Source organism: Scyliorhinus canicula, chromosome 13, assembly GCF_902713615.1.
Source record: "Scyliorhinus canicula chromosome 13, sScyCan1.1, whole genome shotgun sequence".
Taxonomy (NCBI): Eukaryota; Metazoa; Chordata; class Chondrichthyes; order Carcharhiniformes; family Scyliorhinidae; genus Scyliorhinus; species Scyliorhinus canicula.
Genome location: NC_052158.1, coordinates 126,453,924 through 126,478,420, shown reverse-complemented (window position 1 = coordinate 126,478,420; position 24,497 = coordinate 126,453,924). Strand labels below are relative to the sequence as shown.

General features: G+C 46.2%; 1 protein-coding gene across 1 annotated transcript in view; it reads right to left on the bottom strand.

Moving 5' to 3' along the window:
• Positions 1-2,194: 2,194 nt before the first annotated feature.
• The window catches only part of LOC119975645 (flocculation protein FLO11-like), a 62,150-nt gene continuing 39,847 nt past the window's right edge, over positions 2,195-24,497 (bottom strand). Inside the window, exons 2-11 of the mRNA XM_038815427.1 lie at positions 23,743-23,892; positions 23,254-23,403; positions 11,636-11,764; positions 11,058-11,246; positions 8,652-8,777; positions 8,074-8,262; positions 5,667-5,795; positions 5,089-5,277; positions 2,680-2,805; positions 2,195-2,289 (exon numbers count right to left, since the gene is read on the bottom strand). Of these exons, the coding sequence (XP_038671355.1) occupies positions 2,195-2,289; positions 2,680-2,805; positions 5,089-5,277; positions 5,667-5,795; positions 8,074-8,262; positions 8,652-8,777; positions 11,058-11,246; positions 11,636-11,764; positions 23,254-23,403; positions 23,743-23,892 (1,472 nt within the window). The remainder of the gene's footprint in view (positions 2,290-2,679; positions 2,806-5,088; positions 5,278-5,666; positions 5,796-8,073; positions 8,263-8,651; positions 8,778-11,057; positions 11,247-11,635; positions 11,765-23,253; positions 23,404-23,742; positions 23,893-24,497) is intronic.

The window sequence follows — 24,497 nt, the reverse complement described above, 5'->3', positions numbered from 1 at the left end:
AATGATTCTTGATGTGTTAGGCAGGCTGGGTCGACGTGGACTGCACTTGATGCATTGTAGCCAGAGACAGACCCCCAACACTTGATAAGATGCAACACGATTTTATTTAACGTCTTAACCACTGTACATGTTCAACTGTGGGATGACACTATACTGACTTGACTGGAGACCAAGTACTAGCCTGACCAGACTTACTAGCTACCTCATGGAGTTTGCACTGGTTAGCTCACGAACTCTGACTGTCTCAGTGGCTGGGTCCAGAGAGAGCGGGAAAAACTAGTACCTACCGGCTTTATAGTGGTAGTGTCCTGTCTGGTGATTGGCTGCTCTGTTCTGTGTGCTTACTGGTCATACTGTGTGTCAATCACTGCCTGTCTGCACTCCATTATATACATAGATGTATATTATGACAATTCTCTCTGGAGAGATCACATTTCCCCATTTACCACTCGTCAGTGATGTCATGAGGTTCATGCCCAAATCGCAGGAACTTTATTTAAATGGCTTCATTTTAATATCATTAACCAGCCTCCTCACCACATCATCCCCCTCAGTAAACATTCATACCTCACTGACATTATGTTACATCAGAGAGATTTACAACAGCTTTGTAAAGACAGGATTCAGCGAAGGGGATGACTCCAGGGACACACGGGTAAATATAATAGGCACCGTGGGGAGAGATACGTGCCCTGGCAGTGTTAAAGTGTGCCAGTGGGCAGTTACAAGCATGGGCCCTTGTGCACGCCCCATTTGCTGGTGGTGCATGGTGGGGAAGGAGGGGGGGGGGGGTGGTGCTGTGGTAAAGGCAAGGGGTAAGCAGGCACTGACAGGGGAACACCAATGATATTGCCATTGTTGTAATTTTGGGGAACCTCTGATGATTTTCCTGGGGAAGGACCCCGCAGTGATTCTCAGGGTGGTGGTGGGGAACCCCTAATGATTGTCAGGGTGGGTGAAAGTGAAACTTGAGTTCTGATCAGGCTGCCCTACAATAATGACCCCCCGATCTCTGTAGAGCCGGATGGCGGGTCTATCAGGCCCCGCCCTTGCAGAGGGACAGCATAAACCATGGCCATTCATTTCTTTCTTCAAAAAGACGCGAGATAGGGGCGGCACGGTGCCACAGTGGTTAGCATTGCTGCCTACAGCGCCGAGGACCCGAGTTCGAATCCCGGCCCTGGGTCACTGTCCGTGTGGAGTTTTGCACATTCTCCCCGTGTCTGCGTTGGTTTCGCCCCCACAACCCAAAAGGTGTGCAGGATAGGTGGATTGGCCATGCTAAATTGCCCCTTAATTGGAAATAAATAATTGGCTACTCTAAATTTAAAAAATAAGACTCGAGATCTGTTTAGAAAACTGTGGCGGGATTATCCCCTACCTGGCGGGGCTGGGGGTCCCAGTCGGGATGGATGGCGTGAACCACTCCGGTATCGGGCCACCCCATCCGCTCCTTCAAGGGATAGGCCCGCCCCGGAGTGGTCAGCTCTTGAAAGAGTTTGGTGCCTTCTTGCGTTACAAACTGAACCTCGCAAGAGCAAGGCATTCCCGGTGAACCCAGATAGGGGAGGGTCAGAGCTGGAGGGACTCCAATTCAAACTAGCCCAAAACAAATTTTGCTACCTGGGGATCCTATTTGTGACAATAAAGATTATTCTTATTAAATCCAAAGAGTTCTGTCTTGAACATACGCAATGATTGCACTTCAGGTAGAGAATTCCAAAGGTTCACCACCCTCTGTGTGAGGAAAATACTGCTCAACTCTAACCTAAATGGTCTGTCCCTTTTTCTGAGACTGTGCCCTTTGGTTCTAAATTCACCAGCTGGGAGAAACACCCTGGGCGGGATTCTCCGCCAAGCCAACCGGCCAATGGGGTATCCCACTGTGGGCAGCCCCACGCTGTCGGGAGAACAGAATCCAGCCCCCTATCTACATCTATCCTGTCATGCCCGTAAGAATTTTATGAGTTACAATGAGACTGTCTCTCATTCTTCAAAACACTAGAGAATACACACGCAGTTTTCTCAATCTCAATCCCTAAAACAATCCTATCCCAGATATTCATCTGGTGAACCTCCAGAAAACTCCCTTGCCTCTTACCTCCTGTTGTTGAACTGATTGCTGTTGTTATGGGCTCACTTGGCGGTGGCTGAGTGGATCTCTCAGTAGTTGTTGTATCTGTTGCACTTACTACTATTGTTGGGAGTGAAATATTGAGGTTGTTGTTGTTGACAGTACAGGTGTAGAAGATGTCTCAGCAGGAGTGCTTGTAGCATCAGTTGATGAAGCTGCAAAAACAAGATGTAACTTTAGTCTTTAAATATTAAATGAGTTTATTCTTATCTCTCACACATAAACAGCACAATGGTAATTTCAATCAGGATGTTTTTGTATTATCCTGGCATAACAAATTGTGATTTAATCCATAATTCCAAGTCATAAAGAAAGTTTTTAGTTCAATTTGAGGGTGAATCTTCCACCCTGACCACAATATTAGGGTGTGGATGGTTTTGCCTTTACTTATATCCCGTTATGATGCAAATAATTTTTCCGTTGTCTTCCAGCCAGTTTTCCGATACACAATGGCGGAAGACAGGCGAAGATCCCCAGGGTCATGCGAGAATTCTGACCATAGATTTTGGCATGAGTTTAATTATCTTGGAAGGTTGTGGACTCACTTGTTAATGGCTGAGGGGAACTATCTGTTGTTGTTGGTCCTGGTGTACTTGTTAGTGTTGTTGTAGTTGTTGACTGTTCCGGAGTGGAAGATGGCTCCGGAGTGCTTATAGGATCCGTTGATGTAACTGTGTAAACAAAATGAAACTTTTGTCTTTCAATATAAAATGAGCTAATTCTTACCTGTCCCACATAAACAACATGATGTTAACCCTAAAAAACATTAGGGTGATTTTCAACCTGCGCTCGCTGTCAGAGAGAACGGAGACGCAGGTTGAAAATCCAGAGAGAATCAGGAAAAGTGATTAATGATGTGTTAGGCAGGCTGGGTCGACGTGGACTGCACTTGATGCAGTGTAGCGAGAGACAGACCCCCAACACTTGATAAGATGCAACACGATTTTATTTAACGTCTTAACTACTGTACATGTTCAACTGTGGGTTGACACTATACTGACTTGACTGGAGGACCTAGTACTAGCCTGACCAGACTTACTAGCTACCGCATGGAGTTTGCACTGGCTAGCTCACGAACTCTGACTGTCTCAGTGGCTGGGTCCAGAGAGAGCGGGAAAAACCTAGTGCCTACTGGCTTTATAGTGGTAGTGTCCTGTCTGGTGATTGGCTGCTCTGTTCTGTGTGCTTACTGGTCATCCTGTGTGTGAATCACTGCCTGTCTGCACTCCATTATATACATAGATGTATATTATGACAATTCTCTCTGAAGAGATCACATTTCCCCATTTACCACTCGTCAGTGATGTCATGAGGTTCATGCCCAAATCGCAGGAACTTTATTTAAATGGCTTATAAATTTTAATATCATTAACCAGCCTCCTCACCACATCATCCCCCTCAGTAAACATTCATACCTCACTGACATTATGTTACATCAGAGAGATTTACAACAGCTTTGTAAAGACAGGATTCAGCGAAGGGGATGACTCCAGGGACACACGTGTAAATATAATAGGCACCGTGGGGAGAGATACGTGCCCTGGCAGTGTTAAAGTGTGCCAGTGGGCAGTTACAAGCATGGGCCCTTGTGCACGCCCCATTTGCTGGTGGAGCATGGTGGGGATGGAGTGGGGGGGGGGGGGGGGGGGGGGTGGTGCTGTGGTAAAGGCAATGGGTAAGCAGGAACTGACGGGGAACACCAATGATATTGCCATTGTTGTAATTTTGGGGAACCTCTGATGATTTTCCTGGGGAAGGACCCCGCAGTGATTCTCAGGGGGGTGGTGGGGAACCCCTAATGATAATGGGTGAAAGTGAAACTTGAGTTCTGATCAGGCTGCCCTACAATAATGACCCCCCCGATCTCTGTAGAGCCGGATGGCGAGTCTATCAGGCCCCGCCCCTGCAGAGGGACAGCATAAACCATTGCCATTTATTTTTTTCTTCAAAAAGACTCGAGATAGGGGCAGCACGGTGGCACAGTGGTTAGCAATGCTGCCTACGGCGCTGAGGACCCGGGTTCGAATCCCGGCCCTGGTTCACTGTCCGTGTGGAGTTTTGCACATTCTCCCCGTGTCAGCGTTGGTTTCGCCCCCACAACCCAAACGATGTGCAGGATATGTGGATTGGCCATGCTAAATTGCCCCTTAATTGGAAATATATTATTGGCCACTCTAAATTTTTAAAAAAGATTCGAGATCTGTTTAGAAAACTGGGGCGGGATTCTCCCCTACCTGGCGGGGCTGGGGGTCCCAGTCGGGATGGATGGCGTGAACCACTCCGGTATCGGGCCACCCCATCCGCTCCTTCAAGGGATAGGCCCGCCCCGGAGTGGTCAGCTCTAGAAAGAGTTTGGTGCCTTCTTGGGTTACAAACTCAACCTGGCAAGAGCAAGGCATTCCCGGTGAACCCAGACAGGGGAGGGTCAGAGCTGGAGGGACTCCAATTCAAACTAGCCCAAAACAAACTTTGCTACCTGGGGATCCTATTTGTGACAATAAAGATTATTATTATTATTAAATCCAACGAGTTCTGTCTTGAACAGCAATGATTGCGCTTCAGGTAGAGAATTCCAAAGGTTCACCACCCTCTGTGTGAGGAAAATACTGCTCAACTCAAACCTAAATGGTCTGTCCCTTTTTCTGAGACTGTGCACTTTGGTTCTAAATTCACCAGCTGGGAGAAACACCCTGGGCGGGATTCTCCGCCCAGCCAAATGGCCAATGGGGTTTCCCACTGTGGGCAGCCCCACGCCGTCGGGAGATCAGAATCCAGCCCCCTATCTACATCTATCCTGTCATGTCCGTAAGAATTTTATGAGTTACAATGAGACTGTCTCTCATTCTTCAAAACACTAGAAAATACACACGCAGTTTTCTCAATCTCAATCCCTAAAACCTTCCTATCCCAGATATTCATCTGGTGAACCTCCAGAAAACTCCCTTGCCTCTTACCTCCTGTTGTTGAACTGATTGCTGTTGTTATGGACTCACTTATCGGTGGCTGAGTGGAACTCTCTGTAGTTGTTGGTTCTGTTGCACTTACTACTATTGGTGGGAGTGTAAATATTGAGGTTGTTGTTGTTGACAGTACAGGTGTAGAAGATGTATCAGCAGGAGTGCTTGTAGCATCAGTTGATGAAGCTGCAAAAACAAGATGTAACTTTAGTCTTTAAATATTAAATGAGTTTATTCTGATCTGTCACACATAAACAGCACAATGGTAATTTCAATCAGGATGTTTTTATATTATCCTGGCATAACAAATTGTGATTTAATCCATAATTCAAAGTCATAAAGAAAGTTTTTAGTTCAATTTGAGGGTGAATCTTCCACCCTGACCACAATATTAGGGTGTGGATGGTTTTGCCTTTACTTATATCCCGTTATGATGCAAATAATTTTTCCGTTGTCTTCCAGCCATTTTCCGATACACAATGGCGGAAGACAGGCGAAGATCCCCAGGGTCATGGGAGAATTCTGACCATAGGTTTTGGCATGAGTTTAATTATCTTGGAAGGTTGTGGACTCACTTGTTAATGGCTGAGGGGAAGTATCTGTTGTTGTTGGTCCTGGTGTACTTGTTAGTGTTGTTGTTGTAGTTGTTGATTGTTCCGGAGTGGAAGATCGCTCCGGAGTGCTTATAGGATCTGTTGATGTAACTGTGTAAACAAAATGAAACTTTAGTCTTTCAATATAAAATGAGCTAATTCTTACCTGTCCCACATAAATAGCATGATGTTAATCCTGAAAAACGTAAGGGTGATTTTCAACCTGCGATCGCTGTCAGAGAGAACGGAGACGCAGGTTGAAAATCCAGAGAGAATCGGGAAAAGTGATTCTTGATGTGTTAGGCAGGCTGGGTCGACGTGGACTGCACTTGATGCAGTGTAGCGAGAGACAGACCCCCAACACTTGATAAGATGCAACACGATTTTATTTAACGTCTTAACTACTGTACATGTTCAATTGTGGGTTGACACTATACTGACTTGACTGGAGACCTAGTACTAGCCTGACCAGACTTACTAGTTCCCGCATGGAGTTTGCACTGGCTAGCTCACGAACTCTGACTGTCTCAATGGCTGGGTCCAGAGAGAGCGGGAAACCTCGCTGCCTACTGGCTTTATAGTGGTAGTGTCCTGTCTGGTGATTGGCTGCTCTGTTCTGTGTGCTTACTGGTCATCCTGTGTGTCAATCACTGCCTGTCTGCACTCCATTATATACATAGATGTATATTATGACAATTCTCTCTGAAGAGATTACATTTCCCCATTTACCACTCGTCAGTGATGTCATGAGGTTCATGCCCAAATCGCAGGAACTTTATTTAAATGGCTTATAAATTTTAATATCATTAACCAGCCTCCTCACCACATCATCCCCCTCAGTAAACATTCATACCTCACTGACATTATGTCACATCAGAGAGATTTACTACAGCTTTGTAAAGACAGGATTCAGCGAAGGGGATGACTCCAGGGACACACGTGTAAATATAATAGGCACCGTGGGGTGAGATACATGCCCTGGCAGTGTTAACGTGTGCCAGTGGCAGTTACAAGCATGGGCCCTTGTGCACGCCCCATTTGCTGGTGGTGCATGGTGGGGAAGGAGGCGGGCGGGTGGGGGGGTGCGGTGGTAAAGGCAAGGGGTAAGCAGGCACTGACAGGGGAACACCAATGATATTGCCATTGTTGTAATTTTGGGGAACCTCTGATGATTTTCCTGGGGAAGGACCCCGCAGTGATTCTCAGGGTGGTGGTGGGGAACCCCTAATGATTGTCAGGGTGGGTGAAAGTGAAACTTGAGTTCTGATCAGGCTGCCCTACAATAATGACCCCCCGATCTCTGTAGAGCCGGATGGCGGGTCTATCAGGCCCCGCCCTTGCAGAGGGACAGCATAAACCATGGCCATTCATTTCTTTCTTCAAAAAGACGCGAGATAGGGGCGGCACGGTGCCACAGTGGTTAGCATTGCTGCCTACAGCGCCGAGGACCCGAGTTCGAATCCCGGCCCTGGGTCACTGTCCGTGTGGAGTTTTGCACATTCTCCCCGTGTCTGCGTTGGTTTCGCCCCCACAACCCAAAAGGTGTGCAGGATAGGTGGATTGGCCATGCTAAATTGCCCCTTAATTGGAAATAAATAATTGGCTACTCTAAATTTAAAAAATAAGACTCGAGATCTGTTTAGAAAACTGTGGCGGGATTATCCCCTACCTGGCGGGGCTGGGGGTCCCAGTCGGGATGGATGGCGTGAACCACTCCGGTATCGGGCCACCCCATCCGCTCCTTCAAGGGATAGGCCCGCCCCGGAGTGGTCAGCTCTTGAAAGAGTTTGGTGCCTTCTTGCGTTACAAACTGAACCTCGCAAGAGCAAGGCATTCCCGGTGAACCCAGATAGGGGAGGGTCAGAGCTGGAGGGACTCCAATTCAAACTAGCCCAAAACAAATTTTGCTACCTGGGGATCCTATTTGTGACAATAAAGATTATTCTTATTAAATCCAAAGAGTTCTGTCTTGAACATACGCAATGATTGCACTTCAGGTAGAGAATTCCAAAGGTTCACCACCCTCTGTGTGAGGAAAATACTGCTCAACTCTAACCTAAATGGTCTGTCCCTTTTTCTGAGACTGTGCCCTTTGGTTCTAAATTCACCAGCTGGGAGAAACACCCTGGGCGGGATTCTCCGCCAAGCCAACCGGCCAATGGGGTATCCCACTGTGGGCAGCCCCACGCTGTCGGGAGAACAGAATCCAGCCCCCTATCTACATCTATCCTGTCATGCCCGTAAGAATTTTATGAGTTACAATGAGACTGTCTCTCATTCTTCAAAACACTAGAGAATACACACGCAGTTTTCTCAATCTCAATCCCTAAAACAATCCTATCCCAGATATTCATCTGGTGAACCTCCAGAAAACTCCCTTGCCTCTTACCTCCTGTTGTTGAACTGATTGCTGTTGTTATGGGCTCACTTGGCGGTGGCTGAGTGGATCTCTCAGTAGTTGTTGTATCTGTTGCACTTACTACTATTGTTGGGAGTGAAAATATTGAGGTTGTTGTTGTTGACAGTACAGGTGTAGAAGATGTCTCAGCAGGAGTGCTTGTAGCATCAGTTGATGAAGCTGCAAAAACAAGATGTAACTTTAGTCTTTAAATATTAAATGAGTTTATTCTTATCTCTCACACATAAACAGCACAATGGTAATTTCAATCAGGATGTTTTTGTATTATCCTGGCATAACAAATTGTGATTTAATCCATAATTCCAAGTCATAAAGAAAGTTTTAGTTCAATTTGAGGGTGAATCTTCCACCCTGACCACAATATTAGGGTGTGGATGGTTTTGCCTTTACTTATATCCCGTTATGATGCAAATAATTTTTCCGTTGTCTTCCAGCCAGTTTTCCGATACACAATGGCGGAAGACAGGCGAAGATCCCCAGGGTCATGCGAGAATTCTGACCATAGATTTTGGCATGAGTTTAATTATCTTGGAAGGTTGTGGACTCACTTGTTAATGGCTGAGGGGAACTATCTGTTGTTGTTGGTCCTGGTGTACTTGTTAGTGTTGTTGTAGTTGTTGACTGTTCCGGAGTGGAAGATGGCTCCGGAGTGCTTATAGGATCCGTTGATGTAACTGTGTAAACAAAATGAAACTTTTGTCTTTCAATATAAAATGAGCTAATTCTTACCTGTCCCACATAAACAGCATGATGTTAATCCTGAAAAACATTAGGGTGATTTTCAACCTGCGCTCGCTGTCAGAGAGAACGGAGACGCAGGTTGAAAATCCAGAGAGAATCAGGAAAAGTGATTAATGATGTGTTAGGCAGGCTGGGTCGACGTGGACTGCACTTGATGCAGTGTAGCGAGAGACAGACCCCCAACACTTGATAAGATGCAACACGATTTTATTTAACGTCTTAACTACTGTACATGTTCAACTGTGGGTTGACACTATACTGATTGACTGGAGGCCTAGTACGAGCCTGACCAGACTTACTAGCTACCGCATGGAGTTTGCACTGGCTAGCTCACGAACTCTGACTGTCTCAGTGGCTGGGTCCAGAGAGAGCGGGAAAAACCTAGTGCCTACTGGCTTTATAGTGGTAGTGTCCTGTCTGGTGATTGGCTGCTCTGTTCTGTGTGCTTACTGGTCATCCTGTGTGTGAATCACTGCCTGTCTGCACTCCATTATATACATAGATGTATATTATGACAATTCTCTCTGAAGAGATCACATTTCCCCATTTACCACTCGTCAGTGATGTCATGAGGTTTATGCCCAAATCGCAGGAACTTTATTTAAATGGCTTATAAATTTTAATATCATTAACCAGCCTCCTCACCACATCATCCCCCTCAGTAAACATTCATACCTCACTGACATTATGTTACATCAGAGAGATTTACAACAGCTTTGTAAAGACAGGATTCAGCGAAGGGGATGACTCCAGGGACACACGTGTAAATATAATAGGCACCGTGGGGAGAGATACGTGCCCTGGCAGTGTTAACGTGTGCCAGTGGGCAGTTACAAGCATGGGCCCTTGTGCACGCCCCATTTGCTGGTGGAGCATGGTGGGGATGGAGTGGGGGGGGGGGGGGGGGGGGGGGTGGTGCTGTGGTAAAGGCAATGGGTAAGCAGGAACTGACGGGGAACACCAATGATATTGCCATTGTTGTAATTTTGGGGAACCTCTGATGATTTTCCTGGGGAAGGACCCCGCAGTGATTCTCAGGGGGGTGGTGGGGAACCCCTAATGATAATGGGTGAAAGTGAAACTTGAGTTCTGATCAGGCTGCCCTACAATAATGACCCCCCGATCTCTGTAGAGCCGGATGGCGAGTCTATCAGGCCCCGCCCCTGCAGAGGGACAGCATAAACCAGTGCCATTTATTTTTTTCTTCAAAAAGACTCGAGATAGGGGCAGCACGGTGGCACAGTGGTTAGCAATGCTGCCTACGGCGCTGAGGACCCGGGTTCGAATCCCGGCCCTGGTTCACTGTCCGTGTGGAGTTTTGCACATTCTCCCCGTGTCAGCGTTGGTTTCGCCCCCACAACCCAAAAGATGTGCAGGATATGTGGATTGGCCATGCTAAATTGCCCTTAATTGGAAATAAATTATTGGCCACTCTAAATTTTTAAAAAAAGACTCGAGATCTGTTTAGAAAACTGGGGCGGGATTCTCCCCTACCTGGCGGGGCTGGGGGTCCCAGTCGGGATGGATGGCGTGAACCACTCCGGTATCGGGCCACCCCATCCGCTCCTTCAAGGGATAGGCCCGCCCCGGAGTGGTCAGCTCTAGAAAGAGTTTGGTGCCTTCTTGGGTTACAAACTCAACCTGGCAAGAGCAAGGCATTCCCGGTGAACCCAGACGGGGAGGGTCAGAGCTGGAGGGACTCCAATTCAAACTAGCCCAAAACAAACTTTGCTACCTGGGGATCCTATTTGTGACAATAAAGATTATTATTATTATTAAATCCAACGAGTTCTGTCTTGAACAGCAATGATTGCGCTTCAGGTAGAGAATTCCAAAGGTTCACCACCCTCTGTGTGAGGAAAATACTGCTCAACTCAAACCTAAATGGTCTGTCCCTTTTTCTGAGACTGTGCACTTTGGTTCTAAATTCACCAGCTGGGAGAAACACCCTGGGCGGGATTCTCCGCCCAGCCAAATGGCCAATGGGGTTTCCCACTGTGGGCAGCCCCACGCCGTCGGGAGATCAGAATCCAGCCCCCTATCTACATCTATCCTGTCATGTCCGTAAGAATTTTATGAGTTACAATGAGACTGTCTCTCATTCTTCAAAACACTAGAAAATACACACGCAGTTTTCTCAATCTCAATCCCTAAAACCTTCCTATCCCAGATATTCATCTGGTGAACCTCCAGAAAACTCCCTTGCCTCTTACCTCCTGTTGTTGAACTGATTGCTGTTGTTATGGACTCACTTATCGGTGGCTGAGTGGAACTCTCTGTAGTTGTTGGTTCTGTTGCACTTACTACTATTGGTGGGAGTGTAAATATTGAGGTTGTTGTTGTTGACAGTACAGGTGTAGAAGATGTATCAGCAGGAGTGCTTGTAGCATCAGTTGATGAAGCTGCAAAAACAAGATGTAACTTTAGTCTTTAAATATTAAATGAGTTTATTCTGATCTGTCACACATAAACAGCACAATGGTAATTTCAATCAGGATGTTTTTATATTATCCTGGCATAACAAATTGTGATTTAATCCATAATTCAAAGTCATAAAGAAAGTTTTTAGTTCAATTTGAGGGTGAATCTTCCACCCTGACCACAATATTAGGGTGTGGATGGTTTTGCCTTTACTTATATCCCGTTATGATGCAAATAATTTTTCCGTTGTCTTCCAGCCATTTTCCGATACACAATGGCGGAAGACAGGCGAAGATCCCCAGGGTCATGGGAGAATTCTGACCATAGGTTTTGGCATGAGTTTAATTATCTTGGAAGGTTGTGGACTCACTTGTTAATGGCTGAGGGGAAGTATCTGTTGTTGTTGGTCCTGGTGTACTTGTTAGTGTTGTTGTTGTAGTTGTTGATTGTTCCGGAGTGGAAGATCGCTCCGGAGTGCTTATAGGATCTGTTGATGTAACTGTGTAAACAAAATGAAACTTTAGTCTTTCAATATAAAATGAGCTAATTCTTACCTGTCCCACATAAATAGCATGATGTTAATCCTGAAAAACGTAAGGGTGATTTTCAACCTGCGATCGCTGTCAGAGAGAACGGAGACGCAGGTTGAAAATCCAGAGAGAATCGGGAAAAGTGATTCTTGATGTGTTAGGCAGGCTGGGTCGACGTGGACTGCACTTGATGCAGTGTAGCGAGAGACAGACCCCCAACACTTGATAAGATGCAACACGATTTTATTTAACGTCTTAACTACTGTACATGTTCAATTGTGGGTTGACACTATACTGACTTGACTGGAGACCTAGTACTAGCCTGACCAGACTTACTAGTTCCCGCATGGAGTTTGCACTGGCTAGCTCACGAACTCTGACTATCTCAATGGCTGGGTCCAGAGAGAGCGGGAAACCTCGCTGCCTACTGGCTTTATAGTGGTAGTGTCCTGTCTGGTGATTGGCTGCTCTGTTCTGTGTGCTTACTGGTCATCCTGTGTGTCAATCACTGCCTGTCTGCACTCCATTATATACATAGATGTATATTATGACAATTCTCTCTGAAGAGATTACATTTCCCCATTTACCACTCGTCAGTGATGTCATGAGGTTCATGCCCAAATCGCAGGAACTTTATTTAAATGGCTTATAAATTTTAATATCATTAACCAGCCTCCTCACCACATCATCCCCCTCAGTAAACATTCATACCTCACTGACATTATGTCACATCAGAGAGATTTACTACAGCTTTGTAAAGACAGGATTCAGCGAAGGGGATGACTCCAGGGACACACGTGTAAATATAATAGGCACCGTGGGGTGAGATACATGCCCTGGCAGTGTTAACGTGTGCCAGTGGCAGTTACAAGCATGGGCCCTTGTGCACGCCCCATTTGCTGGTGGTGCATGGTGGGGAAGGAGGCGGGCGGGTGGGGGGGTGCGGTGGTAAAGGCAAGGGGTAAGCAGGCACTGACAGGGGAACACCAATGATATTGCCATTGTTGTAATTTTGGGGAACCTCTGATGATTTTCCTGGGGAAGGACCCCGCAGTGATTCTCAGGGTGGTGGTGGGGAACCCCTAATGATTGTCAGGGTGGGTGAAAGTGAAACTTGAGTTCTGATCAGGCTGCCCTACAATAATGCCACCCCCGATCTCTGTAGAGCCGGATGGCGGGTCTATCAGGCCCCGCCCCTGCAGAGGGACAGCATAAACCATGGCCATTTATTTTTTTCTTCAAAAAGACTCGAGATAGGGGCAGCACGGTGGCACAGTGGTTAGCAATGCTGCCTACGGCACTGAGGACCCGGGTTCGAATCCCGGCCCTGGGTCACTGTCCGTGTGGAGTTTTGCACATTCTCCCCGTGTCTGCGTTGGTTTCGCCCCCACAACCCAAAAGATGTGCAGGATAGGTGGATTGGCCATGCTAAATTGCCCCTTAATTGGAAATAAATTATTGGCTACTCTAAATTTAAAAAAAAAGACTCGAGATCTGTTTAGAAAACTGGGGCGGGATTCTCCCCTACCTGGCGGGGCTGGGGTCCCAGTCAGGATGGATGGCGTGAACCATTCCGGTATCGGGCCACCTAGGCCCGCCCCGGAGTGGTTACTGCCCCGCCAGCCGGCGAGAAAGGGACTTGGCGCCACGCGAACCGGCGCAGAAGGGCCTTCATCGGTCGCCGCGAGTTGGCAGACGTGCGGACGCACTAGCGTGTACTGGCGTCATACCCCCGCATGCGCAGAGGGATTCGCTTCCGCACCGGGAATCACAGACCAGTACAGCCCCCACATAGAGTGCCCCCACAGCACAGGTCCGCTCGGGGATTGGTGGGCCCCGATCACAGGCCAGGCCGCTGTGGGGGCACCTCCCGGGGCCAGATCCCTCCGTGCCCCCCCCCCCCCCCAAGAACCCCGGAGGCAGGTCCCGCCGATAAGGTATCTACTCCAATTTACGCCGGCGGGACTGGCAGAGAACGGGCGGGTCTTCGGCACATTGCATGCCTGAGAATTCGGGGAGCCCCAGGGCCCATTGAGCTGCGCCGGTCCCAGCCATTCTCCGAGGCGAGTGGCGGACCTCATGCCGGGTTGATTTTTTGGGTGTGGGGGGAGGTTTTACGCCGACCCCCGGCGATTCTCCGACCCGGGGGGGGTCGGAGAATCCCGCCCCATGTGTGCTCAACTGACAAGCGTCACGCCAGTTTTCACTCTGAGCTGCCACTTTGAAAAGGTATGATAAATTTCACCCACAATGTTTCACTCAGGATGCATTTGTGTTTATGCAATTTCAAAATCTTGTGGTTCCATCTGTGATTACGAGGCAACAAAATAATAGTTTTAAATTCAATCATGGAGTGGAACTCTCCCATCCTGGGAACAAGTCATGTGGCAGAGGCAGGAACGTGGAGTGTTTGCCACTGTGATGGCCGGTGGGTAAACATTGCAAATCTTCTAGCCCTGACCAAGTTATTCATGCAACCAGGGGTTTCGCGATGAGACAGGTTTCATGTGAGAGTACCTTTAAGAAATGGATGTTTAAGCAATGTACCTTTAAGAAATGCAGCAGCTCATATTACTGAAGTAATGTCAGAGGGTTGGGGGAGCTGAGCTTTTAGTTTCAGTTTGTGAGAGAGCAGCTGAAAAGTGCCTGGCTGGTTTGCTGTGAGCTGTTTGAAAGGAGAAAGCCGGTTTGAGGAGAAAGATGGGTTTTGTTTGTGTGTTTTGCAAAAGCTGCAAGAAGAAAACACAGAACTAGTCTGTTGATGTCTGAAAATCCAAAGATTATAAGTATATTGCATGTAACCTCATGTCTGTTGTTAAAGTTGAAGACTTTTGGCGGTTTGAAGGAGCATTTTGAGGGATTATTTAGTGTTGTATTATTTTCGGGGTTATCTTTGAAGTCAGGGGTGTTAAGTGATCCAATGTTTATTTAAAAGGTTAAGTTGAATTCATGGAATAAACATTGTTTTGTGTTTAAAAACCCACTTGTCCATAATTGTAATACCGCACCTGGGAAACAAGCTGTGTGCTTCAAAAGCACCAATACGTTAAAGGGGGAGGCTGGATGAACTCCATGATACATTTTGGGGTTATGAAAATGCCTCTCACACAACAATTGGGGGCTGGAGGGGGTAAAAGTCTATCTATTGGATTGGCTTTTGTGAACTTAAAGACAGTGAAGGATTGTTGCTTTTCCGATGTGGTATTTAACTCTATTGTGGACAATGGCTCTTTCAGAGGCTCGGGGGTTTTCGGGGGTGGAGAATGTCACACGCAGTACCTTATGGACAGAGGTGAAAAGCAGACTGTTAGGGCTGGCAAAACATTGCAGTTAACATTACATGACAAAATGTGAAAAGGTGAGGTTATTATGGCGGTGGTTAAGCATTTAAAGTTGCCTGAGATAGAGTTTGACTCATTGGAAATGGCAAAAAGTCCATTGCAAATTAAACAAATGGAATATGAGAAAGAATTAAACGGCTTGAATATAAAAGAGAGAGAGAGGAAAAAGAAAGAGAGAGAGGAAAAAGAAAGAGAGAGAGGAAAAAGAAAGAGAGAAGAAACAAAAAGAAAAAGAAAGAGAGATACAGATCAGGAAAAAAGATAAAGAGAGGGAGTTTGAACTTTGGAAAATGGCCATGAAACATGACAGTCAATTAAAATTGGCAGATGTAAAGGGAAATGTACAGTTGGATGATAATGATGAGGATAGTGAAAAAGAGCATCATAGTCGAAGGCTTGGTGGGAATTTATTTAAATATGTCCAAGCATTGCCAAGGTTTGACGAGAAGCAAGTGGAAACCTTTTTCATTTCATTTGAGAAGGTAGCTAAACAAATGAAATGGCCACAGGACATGTGAGTGTTACTGATTCAAACAAAGCTGGTAGGTAGAGCTAGTGAAGTGTATGCATCACTACTGGAGGAGGTATCTGGAACGTATGAGGAGGTGAAGAAATCCATCCTAAGTGCATATGAACTAGTGCCTGAAGCTTACAGACAAAGGTTTAGAAATTTAAGGAAAGAATTTGGTCAAACATATTTGGAGTTTGAAAGGCTCAAACAGAGTAATTTTGATTGGTGGATAAGGGCTTTGAAAATAGATCAAACGTATGAAGCTCTCAGAGAAATTATACTTTTGGAGGAGTTTAAAAATTCAATTCCTGATGTCGTGAGAACTCATGTGGAAGAACAGAGGGTTAAAACTGCGGGATTAGCAGCAGAAATGGCAGGTGATTATGAATTAGTTCATAAATCAAAGATTGGTTCAGTTTCAGCCTGTGAGGGATAGAAACTGGGGACATGAGAAATACTCAAGTGGGAAAGGTAAAGGTGATGTGATGGGAGACAATAAAGAGAGTGTACCTCAGATTAAAAAAGAAATCCAGGAGGGTGGAAAAGAGATGAAAAGTATCAAATGTTTTCACTGTAATAAACTAGGCCATGTAAAGTCACAGTGTTGGTGGTTGAAGAAAAGCACTGGGAAGGCTGATGTGGTAAAACAGGATAAGACAGTGGGATTTGTTAGAGTGGAAACGGAAAACCCAAGGGAAGCGAAGGAGGTGCAAACGATTATGCAGCCTGTTCAAGAAGTAATTGTTAAGAAGGTGCCAGATGTCTTTAAACAATTTACTTGTGTGAATAAAGTTTACTCATGTGTATCAGGAGGAGCAGGTAAAGAAGTCACAATTTTAAGAGATACAGCGTTTCTTTAATGGCAAGAGATGAGTAATTATGTAGTTTGGGAAGAATGTTGCCAGAAAAGGTGGTGATATGTGGAATTCAGGGTGAGAGGAGTAGCATTCCATTATATAAGGTCAGGTTGGAAAGTCCAATGAAGAGTGGTGAAGTGGTAGTCGGAGTAATAGATAAACTATCTTGTCCAGGAATACAGTTTATCATGGGTAATGATATAGCTGGATCTCAGGTGGGAGCGATGCCTACTGTGGTTGATAAGCCAGTGGAAAATCAGACAACTGCAGCGTAGAAGGACGAATATCCTGGGATTTTTCCGGATTGTATAGTAACCTGGTCGCAAAGTCACAGGTTAAGACAAGAGGAGAAATCAAAGAGTGAAGATGAAGCTGAAGTGCAATTATCAGAAAAGATTTTTGATCAGGTGGTTGAAAAAGAACAAGAACAGGTGGAGGATGAGGTGCATATTTTTAGTTCAGGAAAATTGGCGGAGTTACAACAGATAGATGTAGAAATAAAACGGATATATCAGAAAGCATTAACGGAAGAGGAATCTGAGAGTATACCAGAGTGTTATTACCATAAAAGTGATGTTTTGATGAGAAAATGGAGACCTGTACATATGCAGGCGGGTGATAAGTGGGCAAAAGTTCATCAAGTAGTATTGCCGGTAGGGTATAGAAAGGAGGTGTTGTGAGTTGCACATGAGGTACCAGTGGGAGGTCATTTGGGAACAAGGAAAACTCAACCTAAAATCCATTAAACATTTTTATTGGCCTGGACGACATAAAGATGTAGTTAAATTTTATCAATCATGTCACACGTCAAGTGATAGGGAAACCTCAAGCAGTGATAAAACCAGCGCCCTTAATACCCATTCCAGCATTTGAGGAATCTTTTACAAGGGTCCTAATCGATTGTGTAGGACCGCTTCCTAAAACAAAAAGTGTGAATCAATATCTTTTGACTATAATGTATGTGTCTACTAGATTTCCAGAGGCCATTCCAGTACGTAATATTACAGCTAAAAGTATTGTGGAGGAGTTACTTAAATTCGTTACTAGCTATGGACTACACGCAGAAATTCAATCGGATCAAGGATCAAATTTAACTTCAAAATTATTCAAAAATGTTATGGATAGCTTAGGAATAAAACAATTTAAATCAACTCTGTACCATCCAGAATCGCAGGGAGCGTTAGAAAGGTGGCATCAGACATTAAAGACAATGTTGAGGGCATATTGTCAAGATTATCCAGAGGATTGGGATAAAGGAATTCCATTCGTATTGTTTGCAATTAGGGATGCACCTAATGAGTCTACCAAATTTAGTCATTTTGAACTAATTTTTGGTCATGAGGTAAGAGGACTACTTAAATTGATTAAGGAAAAATTGGTGGGTGAGAAATCGGAAATTACACTATTGGATTACATATCAAATTTCAGGGAACGATTAAATAGAGCAGGTTAATTGGTTAGACAACATTTGAAGGTTGCACAAAATGTGATGAAACGGGTAGCAGACAAGAATTCCAAAGTTTGTAGGTTTGCAAGTGGAGATAAAGTTTTAGTGTTGTTACCAGTGGTAGGGGAGCCTTTAAAAGCTAGGTTTTGTGGACTGTATCAGATTGAAAGGAAATTAAGTGAGGTGAATTATGTAGTAAAAAAACCAGATAGAAGGAAGACTCACAGAGTGTGTCGTGTGAATATGCTTAAAAGGTACTTTGAAAGGGAAGGAGAGAAAAAGGAGGTTTTAATGATTCTAACTCAAAGTGACAAACCAAATCCAGATGACTGTGAATTTGACATACCTCAAATTAAATTGGAAAAAGAGGATGTTCTTAAACATTGGGATGAATTGTTCAGTTACCTTCCAGAGGAAAATCTAACTGACCTGAAAGAGTTATTGATATCACATGGGCAAGTTTGTAGAGATAAATTGGGAAGTACTAAAATGGCTATACATGATGTAGATGTGAGAAATGCTGTTCCTATCAAACAACATCCATTTAGACTTAATCCTTTAAAATTGAAAATCCTTTAAAATCCAAAGACTATAAGTAAATTGAATGTAACCTCATGTCTGTTGTTAAAGGTGAAGTATTTTGGTGGTTTGAAGGAACATTTTGAGGGATTATTTAGTGTTGTATTATTTTCGGGGTAATCTTTGAAGTCAGGGGTGTTAAGTGATCCAATGTTTATTTAAAAGGTTAAGTTGAATTCATGGATAAAACATTGTTTTGTGCTAAAAACCCATGTGTCGAACAACCAAAACGGGGAGGTATCATCCTCCACGTTCTGGGAAGCGCTTAAGGCCGTACGAAGAGGGGAAATCATTGCCTTCAAAGCGCAAAGAGATAGGGAGGAAAGGGTGGCTGGGCAGAAGCTGGTCGACTCCATACTGGAGGTAGACCGTAAATACTCCGAGGCCCCGACCGTAGAGCTCCTTGCGGAGAGAAAAGAACTACAAAGGAACTTTGACCTGCTCTCCACCAGGAAAGCAGTGCACCAACTCCGCCAGGCGCGCGGGACCCTGTACGAACACGGAGACAAAGCCAGCCGCCTGTTGGCACACCAGCTGAGAAAGCAGACAGCCACCAGAGAAATTGCGCAAATCAGGGGTACCAGAGGCATGTTGGAAACAGAACCAGAGAGGATTAACAAAACCTTCAAGGCCTTCTACCAAGAGCTGTACACCTCAGAGCCCCCAACGGGGAAGGCTGGGATGAACCGGTTCCTTGATGGACTGGACATACCAGTTGTGGGAGAGGGCAGGAAACGGGATCTGGAAGCACCACTAGCACTGGGAGAGATCATGGACAGCATTAGCTCCATGCAGACGGGGAAGGCGCCGGGACCGGACGGATTTCCGGCGGACTTCGATAAAAAATTTGCAACAGCGCTGGCCCCGCACCTGCGGGAGATGTTCACAGACTCGCTAGCTAGGGGCACACTGCCACCCACGTTAGCACAGGCCTCAATCTCGCTGATACCTAAGAAAGACAAAGACCCAACGGAATGTGGGTCATACAGACCCATATCTCTGCTGAACGCAGACGCCAAAATACTGGCCAAAATCCTAGCCAAAAGGCTAGAAGACTGTGTACCTGAGGTGGTCACAGAGGACCAGATGAGCTTCGTCAAAGGTAGACAGCTCACCTCGAACATCAGGCGCCTGCTGAACGTGATAATGACCCCCTCCGGGGAGAGAACACAAGAGGTGATCGTCTCCCTGGACGCAGAAAAGGCCTTCGACAGTGTCGAATGGAAATACCTCATAGAGGTACTGGAGCGGTTCGGGCTTGGAACAGGGTTCACCGCGTGGGTAAAGCTCCTATACAATGCTTCCATGGCGAGTGTACGGACCAACAATACCAACTCCCAATACTTCCAGCTGCACAGGGGCACCAGACAAGGATGCCCACTGTCCCCGCTGCTGTTCGCACTAGCAATGGAACCGCTAGCAATTGCGCTCAGGGCAGCAAAAAATTGGAGGGGGATCCGAAGGGGAGGCAGAGAGCACAGAGTCTCACTCTATGCAGATGATCTTCTCCTCTACATCTCGACCCACAAAGCAGCATGGACGGAATCATCGCGCTCCTGAAAGAGTTTGGAGCCTTCTCGGGCTACAAACTCAACATGAGCAAAAGCGAGATCTTCCCAGTACACCAGCAAGGGGGGGGGGGGGGGGGGGCGGCACTAAAGGGGCTGCCGTTCAAACTAGCCCGACATAAATTCCGCTACCTGGGGATCCAAATAGCCCATGACTGGAAAGGGATCCACAAATGGAACCTCACCAGCCTGGCGGAGGAAGTAAAAAAGGACCTTCAAAGATGGAACACACTCCCACTCTCCCTCGCGGGGAGAGTCCAGACGATCAAAATGAACGTATTGCCCAGGTTCCTCTTCCTGTTTAGATCCATTCCGATCTACATCCCCAAGGCCTTCTTCAAAGCGCTGGACAAACTTATCATGGCGTTCGTATGGGGGGGGGGGAAAATGCTAGGATCCCAAAGAAGGTCCTACAGAAAACAAAATCCAGGGGGGGGCTAGCCCTCCCGAATCTACAATTCTACCACTGGGCGGCAACAGCCGAGCGAGTAAGGGGATGGATCCAGGAGCCAGAAGCCGAGTGGGTGCGTGCGGAGGAGGCCTCCTGCATGGGAACCTCCCTCCGGGCCCTCGCCACGGCAGCACTCCCATCCCCACCCAAAAAACACTCCAGCAGCCCAGTGGTGACAGCCACCCTCCAATCCTGGAACCAACTGCGGCAGCAATTTGGCCTGAACAAAATGTCGGACAAGGCTCCCATCTGCAACAACCATAGGTTCAAACCAGCACTGACTGACGCCACCTTCAAAAGGTGGAGGCAGGACGGGGGGACACTGACAGTCAGGGACCTATACACGGACGACAGGATCGCAACACTGGACGAAATGACAGAGAAATTTCGGCAAGCTGGGGGGAACGAGCTACGGTACCTGCAGCTCAAAAACTTCCTACGAAAGGAGACAAGGACGTAGCCACAACCGCCACGACAGACACTACTGGAAGACCTACTGGACGCAAGTATCCTAGAGAAAGGGAACTGTAGCGACATGTATGACCGACTGGTAGAAAGGGACGACACCGTACTGGACGCAACAAGAAGGAAATGGGAGGACGACTTGGGGATGGAGATAGGGTGGGGACTCTGGAACGAAGCACTGCATAGGGTCAACTCCACCTCCACGTGCGCAAGGCTCAGCCTGACGCAACTAAAAGTGGTACATAGAGCCCACTTAACGAGAAACCGTATGAGTAGGTTCTTCCCGGAGGTGGAGGACAGATGTGAACGGTGCCAAAGAGGCCCGGCCAACCACGCCCACATGTTCTGGTCTTGCCCCAGACCTGTGGAGTGCTGGACAGCCTTCTTCGAGGCTATGTCCAAAGTGGTGGGGGTGAGGGTGGAGCCATGCCCGATAGTGGCGGTCTTCGGGGTTTCAGACCAGCCAGATCTATTCCTGGGGAGGAGGGCGGACGCCCTTGCCTTTGCCTCCCTGATCGCCCGCTGTAGAATCCTGTTTGGCTGGCGGTCAGCAGCACCGCCCAGAGCTGCAGACTGGCTGTCCGACCTCTCGGAATCTCTCCAAATGGAGAAAATCAAATTTGCCATCCGAGGGTCAGACGATGGCTTCCACAGAACGTGGGAGCCATTCATGCAACTGTTCCGGGACCTGTTTGTGGCCAACGTACAAGAGGAAGATTAGTCGGGGGAAGGTAGCCGGGGGAGAGGGGGGGGGGGGGGGGGGGGGGGGGGGGCTACGGGTTCGTTACGGGTTCGTTACGGGGGTTTGATGGCTAGCTAAGGCCCAAAACCAAACTAAATAAATGCCAATAAACATGTTGGGGAATTTAAAATATGTATGCCGGCTAAAGGGGGGAGGCCACAGTTATTACTACGAAGATGCTTACCTGTAAATATATATGTTAATTTTTGCGTGTTCTTTTTTTTTCTCTCTCTCTAACAATTTGTAATTTGTTCAATATAAAACATGAAAACTGAATAAAAAACATTTATAAAAAAAAAAACCCATGTGTCCATAATTGTAATACCACACCTGGAGAACAAGCCGGGTGCTTCAAAAGCACCAATACGTTAAAGGGGGAGGCTGGTTGAACCCCATGATACATTTTGGGGTTCTGAAAACGCCTCTCCCATAAGACAGGAGCACAGCGGTTAGTACTGCAGCATCCCAGCTCCAGGGACACAGTTCTGATAGCAGCCTTGGGTGACTGTGTGGCGTTTGCACGTTTTCCCCCTGTCTGGGTATGTTTTCTCCGGGTACTCCGGATTCCTTCCACAGTCCAAAGATTATGTGGATTGGCTATGCTGAATTGCCCGTAGTGTCCAACAATGTGCATGTTAGGTGGATTGGCCATGCTAAATTACCCCTTAATGTCCAACAATGAGTATTAAAGGTGGATTGGCCATGCTAAACTGCCCCTTTGTATCCAAAGATGTGCAAGTTAGGCGTTACGCGGATAAGCTGAGGGAATGCGCCCTGGTAGAGTGCTCTTTCAGAGGGTCAGCGCAGACTTGAGTTGCTGAATGATGTCCTGCTGAGTTGTAGGAATTCTATGGTTCTGTGATAGCGCGTAGACTGCGATCCGTTTGCCATATAGAAAATGTGCCCAAAATCAAAGATACATTTTTGTGGAAGGAAGATGGGAGGACTGAAAATTAGATGGTCCATCTGAGAAAGCAGATGGAAAAACAAGAACATTATGGGACTGTAAGATTGACCTCCTCCAGGACACCAAATCTGATAGATCCAACTGTAGATTCTGCACCTGCCCACTGCTGTGGTGTTCTGAGGGCAGGATTGCCAGTGGCCTCCATTCTGAAGACCCGAGGCAGCCCCTTGCATTTTACTTGCATGTAAGTGCCAACATTTGCACGGCACAGTGTACAGATGTGTTTTGTTCCACCATGTTTTCCCATTAGCATCGCAAAGGTTTGGGTGTGGAAGGTTGGGCCTTCATTTGCATCCCATTATGATGCAAATCAGATTCATATCGACCTCTGGCGGGTTTTCAACACACCTTGGCGGGCACCAATGTAAGATCCCCCAGGTAATTCATGGCAATAAAACCGATTTCTGGGCCTCCCGTCGAACGTGCCTCCCCCTTTACACCATTGATCTCACCGGCAGGGGCATGGGAGAATTCTGACAATAGGATCTGCAATGAGTTTCATTATTGTGGAAGACGTTTTTTGGACTTACTTGCTAATGGCTGAGTGGAACTCTGTGCAGTTGTTGGTCCTGGTGCACTTGTTAGTGTTGTTGCGGGTGTAAAATTTGTTGTTGTAGATGTTGATTGTTCGGTGGTGGAAGATATCTCAGCGGTAATAGTTGTCAGATTACTTAATGTAGCTGTATAAACAAAATCAGTCTTTAGTTTTTAAATATAACATGAGGTCAATCTTATTTATCCTTCATAAAGTGCATGATTTTAATCCATGGACATATAACATTGACATTTCCAATCAGGGTGCCTTTGTATTTCTATGCTAATAATTCTTAGTAATCCAGCAGTGATTTTAAAAAATGACAAAATATAACCGTTCTTTAAATGAGTCATAAACTCTTGCCGGATTGAATTATTTTCAGCACCATCAGTATGAAATAGTTGCTGAAGAAATGGTCTGACCCTTACTAATTCCTCTGTTTCTGAATTGATTCATGTTGCTGAGCTCACTGTTCTGGACTCACTTGTTAATGGCTGAGGGGAACTCTCTGAAGTTGTTGGCACCGGTGCACTTGTTAGTGTTGTTGTGGACGTAAAGTTTGGTGTTGTAGTTGTTGATATCACAGGTACAGAAGATATCTCAGCCAGAGTGCTTGTAGGATCTGTTGATGTAACTGTGTAAACAAGATAAATCTTTAGTCTTTCAATATGAAATGAGCTTATTCATACCTGTCCCACATAAATAGCATGATGTTAATCCTGAAAAATATCAGGGTGATTTTCAGCCTGCGATCGCTGTCAGAGAGAACGGAGACGCAGGCCGAAAATCCAGAGCGAATTGGAAAAGGTGATTCTCTCCAGAGAGATCACTTTCCCCCAATTCCCTCCGTCCCTCCACTGCGACGTCACGTGGTTCGCACCCAGAAAGAGATTTTTGAACTGATTAATGTTTCTGAGCTCAGCAGATTAGACCGTGTAGCCAGGCTTCAACACTGATACAATGGCAGCGTCTCATTCTGAAAATTGTACTGGAGTAATTACCTTAGATCTTCCAGACGCTTCAACTGCACCTCCACTTTCTGGTGTAGAGCTCAAGGCAAAGTAAAGATGTTGGTGTTGCTTCTGGCTCTGCATAGATCTTTAACTTCACACCTAAGTCTCTCTGGAAGACCTTGCAGTATTTCTGCAGAAGCTCCTGGAAATACTGAATATTTCTGAACTGAATTTGTTTTTCTTCATGCCCCGTGAGGCTTGGCATCTTTCCCTTGACAATGATCAA